Genomic DNA, 16662 nt, shown 5'->3' on the forward strand with positions numbered 1-16662 from the left:
TTTTAGCCATAAAAGAGGAATATGAGATCCCCCCTTCATGTTATTTTGCACACGCGCAACTGGCCCATTGGTGGTCCTCTCTTAATAAGACGGTCATGGAATGGGATGGGTTACCCCCTATTATAAGATTAATGTGGACCTTTAATAAAAGGAAGATTAAGACCCAGAAAATATATACTATTATAGTTATACAAAGGCACCACAGGTTCTCCAACAGAGAAATGGGTGGAGGAAATTGGAATCGTAGAAGACCAGGTCTGGGTAGACACTTTGGGCGACATAAAAAAAATATTAAAAATCCCTGCACATAGACTGACACAATTGTCAATCCTGCATAGGATATATTATACCCCAAAGAAAATCTCATTATTTTCAGGAGAATTGGTCCGGTGTAAACGGTGTGGGAGGGAGAACGCCGATGATGTCCATATGTTCTGGTCATGCTCATCAATACAAGGTTACTGGGAAGAAATTATTAAAGAAATTGGAAGGTGCTTTGATATTCAAATCCCATTCCATTTTTCCATTTGTATTCTAGGCATCTGGCATAGGGATGCTGATAGGGCACTCGGGAAATACGTACCTAGAAACCTATTGTTTCTTGCCAGATTTTGTATTGTTAAAAGGTGGACATGCTCGGAACCCCCCCCCCCCCCTTGCTCTGTGGAAACGTATTACAAACAAGACAATCCTAGCTGAGGGTTGTGAAAATTGTAGAACAAATGCTAACTCCAAACAGGCCTTTTTAAAAAACTGGCAGAAATGGATAGATGCATACTTTACAATAGAGGAAAAGAAGTTATTGGGGGTAACATAGTCTATTGATTGAGACATTGTAAGGAATACTGAAGAAGCCAAACCATTTAACCTTATTTTTATATAAGTTTTTTTTTTTTTTTTTTTTTTCCTTCGGTGTTTTGTTTGTTTCTTTGTTTAATGGAATTTATAAGTTATTAAGGTGAAATCTAGGGAGACAGCTAGGTGGGGATGGGTAGGGAAAGAAAGGGGAGGAAGAAAAAAGGAAAAGAATCACATGCGGGTAAAATATTGTATTATTTTCTATCTGCTAGTATCGCTTTGAAAATTGTATATTATGAAATGTAAAATATGTTGTTTGTAAATGCATTTTAAAACTTAATAAAAAAAATATAAAAAAAAAAAAAATAATTGGGAAAAAAAAAAAAAAAACCCAATACCTAGTAAAGCAGTACAGTAACAATAGAAATTGTAATGGAAGATTTAACTAGCGCCTCTCTCAGTCACCTAGAAGAGGCTATAAAGCGTGTCTTGGCCTGATTTTTACCTGTGCCACTACTGCGACCTCTGTCAGCGGAAGCAATAGAGTTGGCAGATTTACAAAGCCAAAGATTATTTAGTGGATATTTTTACAGACCAGGCCAAGGGCCGTTATGCTAATACACACAATTATTGAACCTAGAGAAGCAAATACGTGGTTAGCATGGAGCACAAAGGGGCACTGTCTTTTTCGTCAATTTCAGTTTTCTTGTTCCACAAGGCCCAGGCAGAGATAGGATGTAATGCCCAATATTTGTCGCATTTGTCGCAGGGTTTTCCCAACAATCAGACAAATCAAAATTGACCGGGTTCAAACCACCTGCGAGGCTGTAGACTGTGCTGCCCTACTTCAGTATGTACATTTATACAACCCGCATCAGCGGTATATTATCAGAAGACAGTGAAGCTCTGGCCGTATTAAATATGTTAGTTCTGTGAGTTCGTGTTAAGTTAATGCTCTGCAGTCACAATATATATAGCTCAGCAGTGATGCAGGCAGAACACTGACTCAAAAGAAGCAAAAGAAGCCATTGATTATAGTGGTATGGGTTAGTTGTAAGTGCTCGCAAATCATTAGTGACTCTCGAGATACAAAATCCTTTCCTTGGAGCACAGTACACAAAGTTCAGCCACTGGTTAGTAAGAAGCAAAGATAAATCATTTGATATGTTAGTCGTTTCAGCTGTGCATGCTCACGATAGATTAATGAGAAAGGAGCAGGGAGTGCTGAGTTAGTCACAAGAAGGTTAGCGAGCGACACAGACGCTTGCTTACGTCATGCCATCTTGCACCGATCTGGTCTGTCAACGACCGAGTTCCAGCATAGGTGGATGTCATCATGTCCTCCCATGCCAAAACAGCTCAGGACAAGGTCCTCTATAGCGGTGATGGTGAACCTTTTAGAGACCAAGTGCCCAAACTACAACCCATACCCACCTGTTCATCACAAAGTGCCATCATGTCCATTTATTCCCTAACTCATTGCTCCCTGCTCTGTTGTAACTTTCAATCGTATCAGTGTTCTGAGGACACCAATACAGTAGATAGAAGGAGGACCAATTCTTCCTGTTCCCCAGAACAGGAAAAAAATTTTGCCTGGAGAAGAAGCTACAATGATAATTCTGATCTGTCCACACCTTCCTACACCTCCCGTAGTCCCAGGCAGTGCTAACATATATGTTTAAAAACAAGTATTTAACTTTACCCAGAAGAATAGCAGAGGACAAGGACCATAAGTAGATACAGACCAAAGGCCAATACCCCCTGACGCAGCACTGTCCGGCCAGGGAACAGTTTTGGGTGACTCTCATTGGAGCTCACAGCCATCATTTAAGAGTAGCTGGGAAAATGCAGGAGAAGGAGACATCTTCTACCAAAAATTGATCCATATGATGAACTAACTGCACTGACTGATGTATAAGTGTGTGGTAGTCTCACTAACCACACTTTTCTGGGGTAGGTATAAAAGCAAAGTGATCTCTGGCAATGCTGTTAGAAACTACGTATTAAAGCACAGTGATTTCTGACAATACTTTTATAAACTACATATTAAAGCACAATGATCTCTGACAATACTATTATAAACTACTTATTAAAGCACAGTGATTTCTGACAATACTTTTATAAACTACATATTAAAGCACAATGATCTCTTACAATAGTTTTATAAACTACCTATTAAAGCACAGTAATCTCTGACAATACTTTTATAAACTACTTATTAAAGCACAGTGATTTCTGACAATACTATTATAAACTACTTATTAAAGCACAGTGATCTCTTACAATACTTTTATAAACTACCTATTAAAGCAAAGTGATCTCTGACAATACTTTTATAAACTACATATTAAAGCACAGTGATCTCTGACAATACTTTTATAAACTACATATTAAAGCACAATGATCTCTGACAATACTATTATAAACTACTTATTAAAGCACAGTGATCTCTGACAATACTTTTATAAACTACATATTAAAGCACAGTAATCTCTGACAATACTTTTATAAACTACCTATTAAAGCAAAGTGATCTCTGACAATACTTTTATAAACTACATATTAAAGCACAGTGATCTCTGACAATACTTTTATAAACTACATATTAAAGCACAGTAATCTCTGACAATACTTTTATAAACTACCTATTAAAGCACAGTGATTTCTGACAATACTATTATAAACTACTTATTAAAGCACAGTGATCTCTGACAATACTTTTATAAACTACCTATTAAAGCACAGTAATCTCTGACAATACTTTTATAAACTACCTATTAAAGCACAGTGATCTCTGACAATACTTTTATAAACTACCTATTAAAGCACAGTGATCTCTAACAATACTTTTATAAACTACCTATTAAAGCACAGTAACCTCTGACAATACTTTTATAAACTACCTATTAAAGCAAAGTGATCTCTGACAATACTTTTATAAACTACATATTAAAGCACAGTGATCTCTGACAATACTTTTATAAACTACTTATTAACGCACAGTGATTTCTGACAATACTTTTATAAACTACATATTAAAGCACAGTGATTTCTGACAATACTTTTATAAACTACTTATTAAAGCACAGTGATTTCTGACAATACCTTTATAAACTACTTATTAAAGCACAATGATCTCTGACAATACTATTATAAACTACCTATTAAAGCACAGTGATCTCTGACAATACTTTTATAAACTACCTATTAAAGCACAGTGATCTCTGACAATACTTTTATAAACTACCTATTAAAGCACAGTGATCTCTAACAATACTTTTATAAACTACCTATTAAAGCACAGTAATCTCTGACAATACTTTTATAAACTACCTATTAAAGCAAAGTGATCTCTGACAATACTTTTATAAACTACATATTAAAGCACAGTGATCTCTGACAATACTTTTATAAACTACTTATTAACGCACAGTGATCTCTGACAATACTTTTATAAACTACATATTAAAGCACAGTGATTTCTGACAATACTTTTATAAACTACTTATTAAAGCACAGTGATTTCTGACAATACTTTTATAAACTACTTATTAAAGCACAGTGATCTCTGACAATACTTTTATAAACTACATATTAAAGCACAGTGATTTCTGACAATACTTTTGTAAACTACATATTAAAGCACAGTGATTTCTGACAATACTTTTATAAACTACTTATTAAAGCACAGTGATCTCTGACAATACTTTTATAAACTACATATTAAAGTACAGTGATCTCTGGCAATACTTTTATAAACTACTTATTAAAGCACAGTGATCTCTGACAATACTTTTATAAACTACATATTAAAGTACAGTGATCTCTGGCAATACTTTTATAAACTACCTATTAAAGCACAGTGATCTCTGACAAAACTTTTATAAACTACCTATTAAAGCACAGTGATCTCTAACAATACTTTTATAAACTACCTATTAAAGCACAGTGATCTCTGACAATACTTTTATAAACTACTTATTAAAGCACAATGATCTCTGACAATACTATTATAAACTACTTATTAAAGCACAATGATCTCTGACAATACTTTTATAAACTACTTATTAAAGCACAGTGATCTCTGACAATACTTTTATAAACTACTTATTAAAGCACAGTGATTTCTGACAATACTTTTATAAACTACCTATTAAAGCACAATGATCTCTTACAATACTTTTATAAACTACCTATTAAAGCACAGTAATCTCTGACAATACTTTTATAAACTACTTATTAAAGCACAGTGATTTCTGACAATACTATTATAAACTACTTATTAAAGCACAGTGATCTCTGACAATACTTTTATAAACTACCTATTAAAGCAAAGTGATCTCTGACAATACTTTTATAAACTACATATTAAAGCACAATGATCTCTGACAATACTATTATAAACTACTTATTAAAGCACAATGATCTCTGACAACACTTTTGTAAACTACATATTAAAGCACAGTAATCTCTGACAATACTTTTATAAACTACCTATTAAAGCACAGTGATTTCTGACAATACTATTATAAACTACTTATTAAAGCACAGTGATCTCTGACAATACTTTTATAAACTACCTATTAAAGCACAGTAACCTCTGACAATACTTTTATAAACTACCTATTAAAGCAAAGTGATCTCTGACAATACTTTTATAAACTACATATTAAAGCACAGTGATCTCTGACAATACTTTTATAAACTACTTATTAACGCACAGTGATTTCTGACAATACTTTTATAAACTACATATTAAAGCACAGTGATTTCTGACAATACTTTTATAAACTACTTATTAAAGCACAGTGATTTCTGACAATACCTTTATAAACTACTTATTAAAGCACAATGATCTCTGACAATACTATTATAAACTACCTATTAAAGCACAGTAATCTCTGACAATACTTTTATAAACTACCTATTAAAGCACAGTGATCTCTGACAATACTTTTATAAACTACCTATTAAAGCACAGTGATCTCTAACAATACTTTTATAAACTACCTATTAAAGCAAAGTGATCTCTGACAATACTTTTATAAACTACATATTAAAGCACAGTGATCTCTGACAATACTTTTATAAACTACTTATTAACGCACAGTGATCTCTGACAATACTTTTATTAACTACATATTAAAGCACAGTGATTTCTGACAATACTTTTATAAACTACTTATTAAAGCACAGTGATTTCTGACAATACTTTTATAAACTACTTATTAAAGCACAGTGATCTCTGACAATACTTTTATAAACTACATATTAAAGCACAGTGATTTCTGACAATACTTTTGTAAACTACATATTAAAGCACAGTGATTTCTGACAATACTTTTATAAACTACTTATTAAAGCACAGTGATCTCTGACAATACTTTTATAAACTACATATTAAAGTACAGTGATCTCTGGCAATACTTTTATAAACTACTTATTAAAGCACAGTGATCTCTGACAATACTTTTATAAACTACATATTAAAGTACAGTGATCTCTGGCAATACTTTTATAAACTACCTATTAAAGCACAGTGATCTCTGACAAAACTTTTATAAACTACCTATTAAAGCACAGTGATCTCTAACAATACTTTTATAAACTACCTATTAAAGCACAGTGATCTCTGACAATACTTTTATAAACTACTTATTAAAGCACAATGATCTCTGACAATACTATTATAAACTACTTATTAAAGCACAATGATCTCTGACAATACTTTTATAAACTACTTATTAAAGCACAGTGATCTCTGACAATACTTTTATAAACTACTTATTAAAGCAAAGTGATCTCTGACAATACTTTTATAAACTACATATTAAAGCACAATGATCTCTGACAATACTATTATAAACTACTTATTAAAGCACAATGATATCTGACAATACTTTTGTAAACTACATATTAAAGCACAGTAATCTCTGACAATACTTTTATAAACTACCTATTAAAGCACAGTGATTTCTGACAATACTATTATAAACTACTTATTAAAGCACAGTGATCTCTGACAATACTTTTATAAACTACCTATTAAAGCACAGTAATCTCTGACAATACTTTTATAAACTACCTATTAAAGCACAGTGATCTCTGACAATACTTTTATAAACTACCTATTAAAGCACAGTGATCTCTAACAATACTTTTATAAACTACCTATTAAAGCACAGTAATCTCTGACAATACTTTTATAAACTACCTATTAAAGCAAAGTGATCTCTGACAATACTTTTATAAACTACCTATTAAAGCACAGTGATCTCTAACAATACTTTTATAAACTACCTATTAAAGCACAGTAATCTCTGACAATACTTTTATAAACTACCTATTAAAGCAAAGTGATCTCTGACAATACTTTTATAAACTACATATTAAAGCACAGTGATCTCTGACAATACTTTTATAAACTACTTATTAACGCACAGTGATTTCTGACAATACTTTTATAAACTACTTATTAAAGCACAGTGATTTCTGACAATACTTTTATAAACTACTTATTAAAGCACAGTGATTTCTGACAATACTTTTATAAACTACATATTAAAGCACAGTGATTTCTGACAATACTTTTATAAACTACATATTAAAGCACAGTGATCTCTGACAATACTTTTATAAACTACATATTAAAGCACAGTGATTTCTGACAATACTTTTGTAAACTACATATTAAAGCACAGTGATTTCTGACAATACTTTTATAAACTACTTATTAAAGCACAGTGATCTCTGACAATACTTTTATAAACTACATATTAAAGTACAGTGATCTCTGGCAATACTTTTATAAACTACTTATTAAAGCACAGTGATCTCTGACAATACTTTTATAAACTACATATTAAAGTACAGTGATCTCTGGCAATACTTTTATAAACTACCTATTAAAGCACAGTGATCTCTGACAATACTTTTATAAACTACCTATTAAAGCAAAGTGATCTCTGACAATACTTTTATAAACTACATATTAAAGCACAGTGATCTCTGACAATACTTTTATAAACTACTTATTAACGCACAGTGATTTCTGACAATACTTTTATAAACTACATATTAAAGCACAGTGATTTCTGACAATACTTTTATAAACTACTTATTAAAGCACAGTGATCTCTGACAATACTTTTATAAACTACATATTAAAGCACAGTGATTTCTGACAATACTTTTATAAACTACTTATTAAAGCACAGTGATCTCTGACAATACTTTTATAAACTACATATTAAAGTACAGTGATCTCTGGCAATACTTTTATAAACTACTTATTAAAGCACAGTGATTTCTTACAATTCTTTTATAAACTACATATTAAAGCACAGTGATTTCTGACAATACTTTTATAAACTACTTATTAAAGCACAGTGATTTCTGACAATACTTTTATAAACTACTTATTAAAGCACAGTGATTTCTGACAATACTTTTATAAACTACATATTAAAGCACAGTGATTTCTGACAATACTTTTATAAACTACATATTAAAGCACAGTGATCTCTGACAATACTTTTATAAACTACATATTAAAGCACAGTGATTTCTGACAATACTTTTGTAAACTACATATTAAAGCACAGTGATTTCTGACAATACTTTTATAAACTACTTATTAAAGCACAGTGATCTCTGACAATACTTTTATAAACTACATATTAAAGTACAGTGATCTCTGGCAATACTTTTATAAACTACTTATTAAAGCACAGTGATCTCTGACAATACTTTTATAAACTACATATTAAAGTACAGTGATCTCTGGCAATACTTTTATAAACTACCTATTAAAGCACAGTGATCTCTGACAATACTTTTATAAACTACCTATTAAAGCACAGTGATCTCTAACAATACTTTTATAAACTACCTATTAAAGCACAGTGATCTCTGACAATACTCTTATAAACTACCTATTAAAGCACAGTAATCTCTGACAATACTTTTATAAACTACCTATTAAAGCACAGTGATCTCTGACAATACTTTTATAAACTACCTATTAAAGCACAGTGATCTCTAACAATACTTTTATAAACTACCTATTAAAGCACAGTGATCTCTGACAATACTTTTATAAACTACCTATTAAAGCACAGTAATCTCTGACAATACTTTTATAAACTACCTATTAAAGCACAGTGATCTCTGACAATACTTTTATAAACTACCTATTAAAGCACAGTGATCTCTAACAATACTTTTATAAACTACCTATTAAAGCACAGTAATCTCTGACAATACTTTTATAAACTACCTATTAAAGCAAAGTGATCTCTGACAATACTTTTATAAACTACATATTAAAGCACAGTGATCTCTGACAATACTTTTATAAACTACTTATTAACGCACAGTGATTTCTGACAATACTTTTATAAACTACATATTAAAGCACAGTGATTTCTGACAATACTTTTATAAACTACTTATTAAAGCACAGTGATTTCTGACAATACTTTTATAAACTACTTATTAAAGCACAGTGATCTCTGACAATACTTTTATAAACTACATATTAAAGCACAGTGATTTCTGACAATACTTTTGTAAACTACATATTAAAGCACAGTGATTTCTGACAATACTTTTATAAACTACTTATTAAAGCACAGTGATCTCTGACAATACTTTTATAAACTACATATTAAAGTACAGTGATCTCTGGCAATACTTTTATAAACTACTTATTAAAGCACAGTGATCTCTGACAATACTTTTATAAACTACATATTAAAGTACAGTGATCTCTGGCAATACTTTTATAAACTACCTATTAAAGCACAGTGATCTCTGACAATACTTTTATAAACTACCTATTAAAGCACAGTGATCTCTAACAATACTTTTATAAACTACCTATTAAAGCACAGTGATCTCTGACAATACTTTTATAAACTACTTATTAAAGCACAATGATCTCTGACAATACTATTATAAACTACTTATTAAAGCACAATGATCTCTGACAATACTTTTATAAACTACTTATTAAAGCACAATGATCTCTGACAATACTATTATAAACTAATTATTAAAGCACAGTGATCTCTGACAATACTTTTATAAACTACTTATTAAAGCACAGTGATTTCTGACAATACTTTTATAAACTACCTATTAAAGCACAATGATCTCTTACAATACTTTTATAAACTACCTATTAAAGCACAGTAATCTCTGACAATACTTTTATAAACTACTTATTAAAGCACAGTGATTTCTGACAATACTATTATAAACTACTTATTAAAGCACAGTGATCTCTGACAATACTTTTATAAACTACCTATTAAAGCAAAGTGATCTCTGACAATACTTTTATAAACTACATATTAAAGCACAGTGATCTCTGACAATACTTTTATAAACTACATATTAAAGCACAATGATCTCTGACAATACTATTATAAACTACTTATTAAAGCACAGTGATCTCTGACAATACTTTTATAAACTACCTATTAAAGCACAGTAATCTCTGACAATACTTTTATAAACTACCTATTAAAGCACAGTGATCTCTAACAATACTTTTATAAACTACCTATTAAAGCACAGTAATCTCTGACAATACTTTTATAAACTACCTATTAAAGCACAGTGATCTCTGACAATACTTTTATAAACTACATATTAAAGCACAGTGATCTCTGACAATACTTTTATAAACTACTTATTAACGCACAGTGATTTCTGACAATACTTTTATAAACTACATATTAAAGCACAGTGATTTCTGACAATACTTTTATAAACTACTTATTAAAGCACAGTGATTTCTGACAATACTTTTATAAACTACTTATTAACGCACAGTGATTTCTGACAATACTTTTATAAACTACATATTAAAGCACAGTGATTTCTGACAATACTTTTATAAACTACATATTAAAGCACAGTGATTTCTGACAATACTTTTATAAACTACTTATTAAAGCACAGTGATTTCTGACAATACTTTTATAAACTACTTATTAACGCACAGTGATTTCTGACAATACTTTTATAAACTACATATTAAAGCACAGTGATTTCTGACAATACTTTTATAAACTACATATTAAAGCACAGTGATTTCTGACAATACTTTTATAAACTACTTATTAAAGCACAGTGATCTCTGACAATACTTTTATAAACTACATATTAAAGTACAGTGATCTCTGGCAATACTTTTATAAACTACTTATTAAAGCACAGTGATCTCTGACAATACTTTTATAAACTACATATTAAAGTACAGTGATCTCTGGCAATACTTTTATAAACTACCTATTAAAGCACAGTGATCTCTGACAATACTTTTATAAACTACTTATTAAAGCACAGTGATCTCTGACAATACTTTTATAAACTACGTATTAAAGCACAGTGATCTCTGACAATACTTTTATAAACTACCTATTAAGCACAGTGATCTCTGACTTTTCTACTATGTACTTTTCTACACTATGTTTTAAAACGCAATGTTCTGTCGCTCTTACCCTTTACCTGACAACATAGGACACATAGAGAGTAGTCAGCTACCAGAACAGCTGGGCCCTTCCCTGTGCATGCCCTATAGCAGCCGCTACATCTGCTGTGGCAGTAGTTCTGCCACTATGGACACTACAATTTAGCTATATACTAATGCAGTAAGAGAGATGCTCTAACTCTTCACACTGATGGAGTAAGGTTATCTCACTATCACACATCCTGACACTGCCCTGAAAAAGGCATTTATTTCTATCTTTCCCTCACAGCCTTCTCTTCCTATCTCCCCTCAAAGGGCATTTCTGAAATTATTCAACTCTTCCCCTCAGTGTCTGGGTAGCAGACACCATTTCCTTTTTGTATCCTCTCTAAAATGAAGCTGGGACATGTGACCAGCCCTCTTATACAGCAGGGTCACATGCCCCACTTACCCAATCGCAGCCATGCTCAAAATTGACATGACATAGTTGTTAAGAGGCCAATCAACCAGTTTTTTCTTAGTTTTCCAACTGTGTGGCTGACGTTAGGCTTTGGTTCCTGGGATCTGACCTCACAAAGCTCGGCATGTTCCTGTGCATTTTTGGCCCTCTCATCACTTTTTAAGTATTATAGCTCATTAATAACCAGAGTAATGATAAAGAATTAGTCAGTCTGACATATCAAACCTCAAGACCACCAGGCCTGCAGAAAAATTAGACTGCAGGGAAATACAAGTAGTGGTCTCTCCTTCATGAGAGCTGAACACTAGAGGAAAGGCGATGACATCCGACAAGGTAACTCACCCCGGTAAAGCTCTGGTGCCAGGAGATCTGACTGTCATTGATGACCAGCCGCTGGTCCTCAGGAGCTGAGAGGTTGTAGGTTCCCACATCAATAGCCTGGACATCTTGTAAAGCATTGTAAGTATCCTCTGTAGAGTAACTAGACTTAATTAACCAGTTCTGAAGCTCAAGAAGTTTGGTGACCTCTCCGTCCTCATTAAAATAAATGTTATCCCCGGAGCCAGAAGTAAAATGAAGCCTCTTCAGATATCTATTGGGCTGATAGTAAAGACACCAAACACAAGAGTAAATCGTAGAAACATACAGTGCTATGAGATAGTAAGGCAAGAATCATTAAAGCACCAGATGCCTTCAAGAGTAGCGATGCCCTTTAAAGGAGCCCCCCAATACTCTTATGTAAGTGGGGACTCTTCATGGGAACATCTTCACATGCAGTCCCTGAACTGCCTCGTTCCCAGGACAAGACTCCTGAGACATAAGAGACCACAGAATATATACTTAAAATTCTTTTCGAATGTGTACGCAGTTCTTCTTTACTGTTTCCTGTTTATTCAGTGTTTTATCATATTTTTAGCTTGGACAAGTTATAATTACACCGCAATATCACATAATTGTCTGGTTCATTGTATCCTGGAACACCGCAGTAGCAGTAGCGCCGGCCTCGGAGCTACGGCCGCGCACCCGTAGGCATGCGTTCTGCGCATGTGCAGAACGCCGGGTATTCGCATGATGGCCGATGATTACCTGGTAGGCGGAGGAACGAGGCTACTGGGGCATGGAGTAGCCGCGACTAGTAGCCTCATGTCCGGCTACTCCACGCCCCAGTAGCCGCTTAAAAAAATTAGCATATAAAAAAGCATATTACAAAAGGATAGCCGGGACGTAAGGATTAGCCCAAAAAGGGCTATCCTTACGTCCCATTCATCCACCTACCACCCGTTCTACCTTTATAGGTACAATCGTGGTGGTGGTAGGTGCCCTTTAAAAACATTTAAAAGGTGTAACAAGTACACAGACACAAGAGACTCAATGGGATGAGTATTGTAAGATCATCCCAAAGAAACCGCCCTGACTTCTGGAACGTGCGCCTAAATGTGAATTGGGCGCTTCATTATACAGTGCTTATAAGCGTGTGCATAAAATTTACTCTCTGGCGCTGCTTTTGTTGCGTGCGCACAAATCTTATTGCGACACCTGACACTTCCGGCTCAGCAACCGGATGTGGACTGAGCATCTCACAGGTGAGGGTACTCCCACTGCTGCCATATAAGTCGTCACACTGACTGCTCTCCCCTGATGAAGTCACCTTCGGTGACGGAACGCGTGGGGCATCACGCCCCCCTGGCTGCCTCTGGTGTTCTGGTCCGGTAAACTGCTATGACTTCACTTGCACATAAGCTACATGCAGCGTTCTATACCTAATGGATATAGTTGGGTAGGAGAGATTACCGGGCCATTGTGATCGCATGCACTTTATGTAGCTGATTCCCTTTGGGGCTTCTACTGTGTTTAATTTACTAACACATCGTTATTATTTGCAGTCAGGGCGGTTTCTTTGGGATGTTCTTACAATACTCATCCCATGGAGTCTCTTGTGTCTGTGTACTTGTTACACCTTTTAAGTGTTTTTAAATTGGTCAGTGTTTGTCAAAATATTTGGAATGTGTAAAGTAAAGTTTGATATTTTGCTTATATATCGGTTGTTTTGACACGCTTTTCTTTCGATGTTTTTTTGTGTCTAGAAATCAACCTACGTATATTTTGCTTTGCAGGACCCATATTTCTTGTCGTAGTAACAAAGGAAATGTGTCGCAAGAATAAGCACTCACATGCACCGGGAAGAGGAAGGTGAACTCCGGTGGACCTTGGCTCAGCAGCGACATATGCAGGAACTCGGACGCATGATGTTAGTGAATTGTGCCGGACCCAAATCCTCGTCGGACAACGCCCAGCAGGATCGCAACTGGACCAGGTAAGTAAATGTGCCCCCATGTCTTGATATATTGAACTATCAGGTTATCTGTCTGTCTAACAGCCAGGTTTTAGATATTCCCCTTTGTCAGGGTACAGTATTGAGGTTGGGTGTCCAGTCCTGTTTTCAGTGGGAGGGTATGTTTATTATGGATTCCCTGTTGGCGGATTGGAGTTTCTGTAAATCTTCCATGGGAGCCAAAGTTTATCCCATTTGTCGTGGGATCTCAATTCCCAACTGGCTAACTCCTCTAAGCGGCATATGTTATCTAATCGATCTAGCCATTCTCCAATGGAAGGGGGGTCTTTTTGTAGCCAATTGGGTGGTATGGTTAATTTGGCTGCTTTAACTAAGTGGGATGTGAGATCCCTGCTGTTTGGGTTCCAAGAATTATTGGGAAGCCACAGTAACACGGATTCCGGATTTAGTTTGTTATGTTTCCCTGTTATGGTTGTGATGATTTGTCCTACATCTTGCCAAAAGCGGTGTAGTTTGGGGCACCTCCAGCAGAGATGTCCAAGGGTTCTTCCTGTATTGCAATTATCTGATTTTAGCGAGCGTTTTGTACTAAGGCTGAGGGTGTGTTGTACCAATGTGTCATGAGTTTGTGAGAGTTCTCCTGAATTTTGATACATCGTGAGAATCCGTGTGATCGAATATGAATCATTTTTATTTGTGCAGGGCTAAGACTAATAGTAAGATCTTTCTCCCACTCCCTAATATAGGCTGGGGCAGCTATGTGTCCCTGGTTAATAATATAGATGTAAAAAACGGAAACCAATCCTCTCGGTAGAGTTTTTTGTAGTAACCATTTTTCAAGCCATGTGGGATCATGTATGAGCGGGAACTTTTTTATAAGATCCTTTTCAATTCTTCCTCTTGTAAAAAGTTTAGTGTATGTACAGTATGTGTCTGAGAACTTCTTCCCTGATGTCTTGTGATTTTTTTCTTGTGGAATTTTCTTATTGGGAGGTGCTCTAGGGTTTGCCATGTGCTTGACCCGTGTTCCCCTTTGTCTGGCCTTAGTAGGAGTGGGAGAAGGCTAGAGGGCATAAGGGGCGGGGTGTATGTTTTGCGCTAAAGTTTTAAGTGTTTGGATAGTCTCTCTAGTAATGGGGTTCTCCCAATCACCCAGGGTTTTTATGTTCCACAATTGAGCTTTCTGGCTTAAGCTCAATAATTCCCTCTCCAGGCAAAGATGTGGGTCTGTCATGTGATTATTTTGGAGCAAAACCCAGTGTTTAAGATGGATTGCCCTATAGTAAGTGCAAGCATCTGGTAGCCCAAATCCACCGAAAAGTTTTCTAAGCTTCAGCCTATCGTATGGCACCCTTGCCTTTTTTCCCCTTCCATAAAAAAAGAGATAAACAAAGATGTGAGTCTTAAGAAATAGGATCTCGGGAGTCTGATTGGTAAAGTTTGTAGCAAATATAACAATTTGGGCATTAAAAGGTTTTACCTGCCCATCCAAGAAAAGTATGGAAGAGCTAAGGAATTTAATGAAGCGGTTTCTATAACCAAGTATTTTTCTTAGTTAAGAAAATTCCTAAATATTTCAATTGAGTTGGTTGCCAAATGAAAGGGTATTTCTTTTTGAGATTATCAATTGTTTGTTGTGGGCATGATATATTAAGAGCCTCTGACTTAGATTCACTTTAAAATTGGAGAGTAGGCCGAAATTAGCAAATAGTTGTATTATCTTGGGGTCTGATAGGATCAGTAGCAGAACGTCTGCAAATGCAGCATTGAGGTGCGTCTGCTTCCCTATTGTCACGCCTTTCATGTGTGGATGTAGCCTGATGGCTTGGAGTAGGGTCTCCATTACCATGATGAATAGGGTAGGAGGGACAGAGCCTGGATAGGCTTCGAGGATGGAGGCTCAAGTTACCTCAGGGGGGACGTGGTTTGGAAACTTAATTTTTTTTTTGGAAAGGGACAGGAAGATTCCCTCTAACAGAGCATCAAACATGAAGTAGGGGGTAGTGTGTGGAAAAGAACGGTGGTTTCTGCGGTGTAACAGTAAATTTCTATAGCCCATTACTGCTGTACTAGAGTAGTTGGTGGCTTTGTGATTGTGGGTGACTGGTAGCTGTAGCGTGGTTAAACAACATTAATAATATCAGAGATATTAGAAGATAAAAAGTAGGAGGTAAAGCAAAGAAATAAAGGTGACAAGCGTTAAGAGTCTATGGATCCATGCGTGTTATATATGTTCCTCCAAGCCTTTTGTGGTTAACAGCTCCAGGGTCTGGATGAGTAAGGCACTAAATAGTTCGGAGAAGCTGTGTTCTTCTTCTCTTCATTTGCCCGTTCTGGTTCGAGGCTTTTCATCACCATCGACCACTTCTCGATAACTGGTAAGGGAGGTAGGTCCATATGTTGCTCTGATACAGGGAGCCAGGATGAAATGTCCATGGGTTGAACATCTCAAATGTCCCAAGCTCTCTGGAGATCCGCTGGAGTTTTGATGACACATCTTTTGCCTTGGCTGACAAAACATAGGCCACGGGCGTAGCAGTCTCCTCTTATATAAAGTGGAGGGGGCTAAATCTTGAAATAAAGCTATTTTAGAGTCTTCCATCTCTATTGCTTTGGCTTCTCTTGCAGCTC

At 34.9% G+C, this 16662-nt stretch overlaps 1 protein-coding gene across 1 annotated transcript in view; it reads right to left on the minus strand.

The window, feature by feature from the left end:
- The window catches only part of LOC140116345 (vomeronasal type-2 receptor 26-like), a 28901-nt gene extending 13021 nt beyond the window's left edge, over window positions 1-15880 (minus strand). The window contains exons 1-2 of the mRNA XM_072132872.1: window positions 15707-15880; window positions 12081-12338 (exon numbers count right to left, since the gene is read on the minus strand). Of these exons, the coding sequence (XP_071988973.1) occupies window positions 12081-12338; window positions 15707-15880 (432 nt within the window). The remainder of the gene's footprint in view (window positions 1-12080; window positions 12339-15706) is intronic.
- Between the last annotated feature and the right edge of the window lie 782 nt (window positions 15881-16662).

This window comes from Engystomops pustulosus, chromosome 2, assembly GCF_040894005.1.
Source record: "Engystomops pustulosus chromosome 2, aEngPut4.maternal, whole genome shotgun sequence".
Taxonomy (NCBI): Eukaryota; Metazoa; Chordata; class Amphibia; order Anura; family Leptodactylidae; genus Engystomops; species Engystomops pustulosus.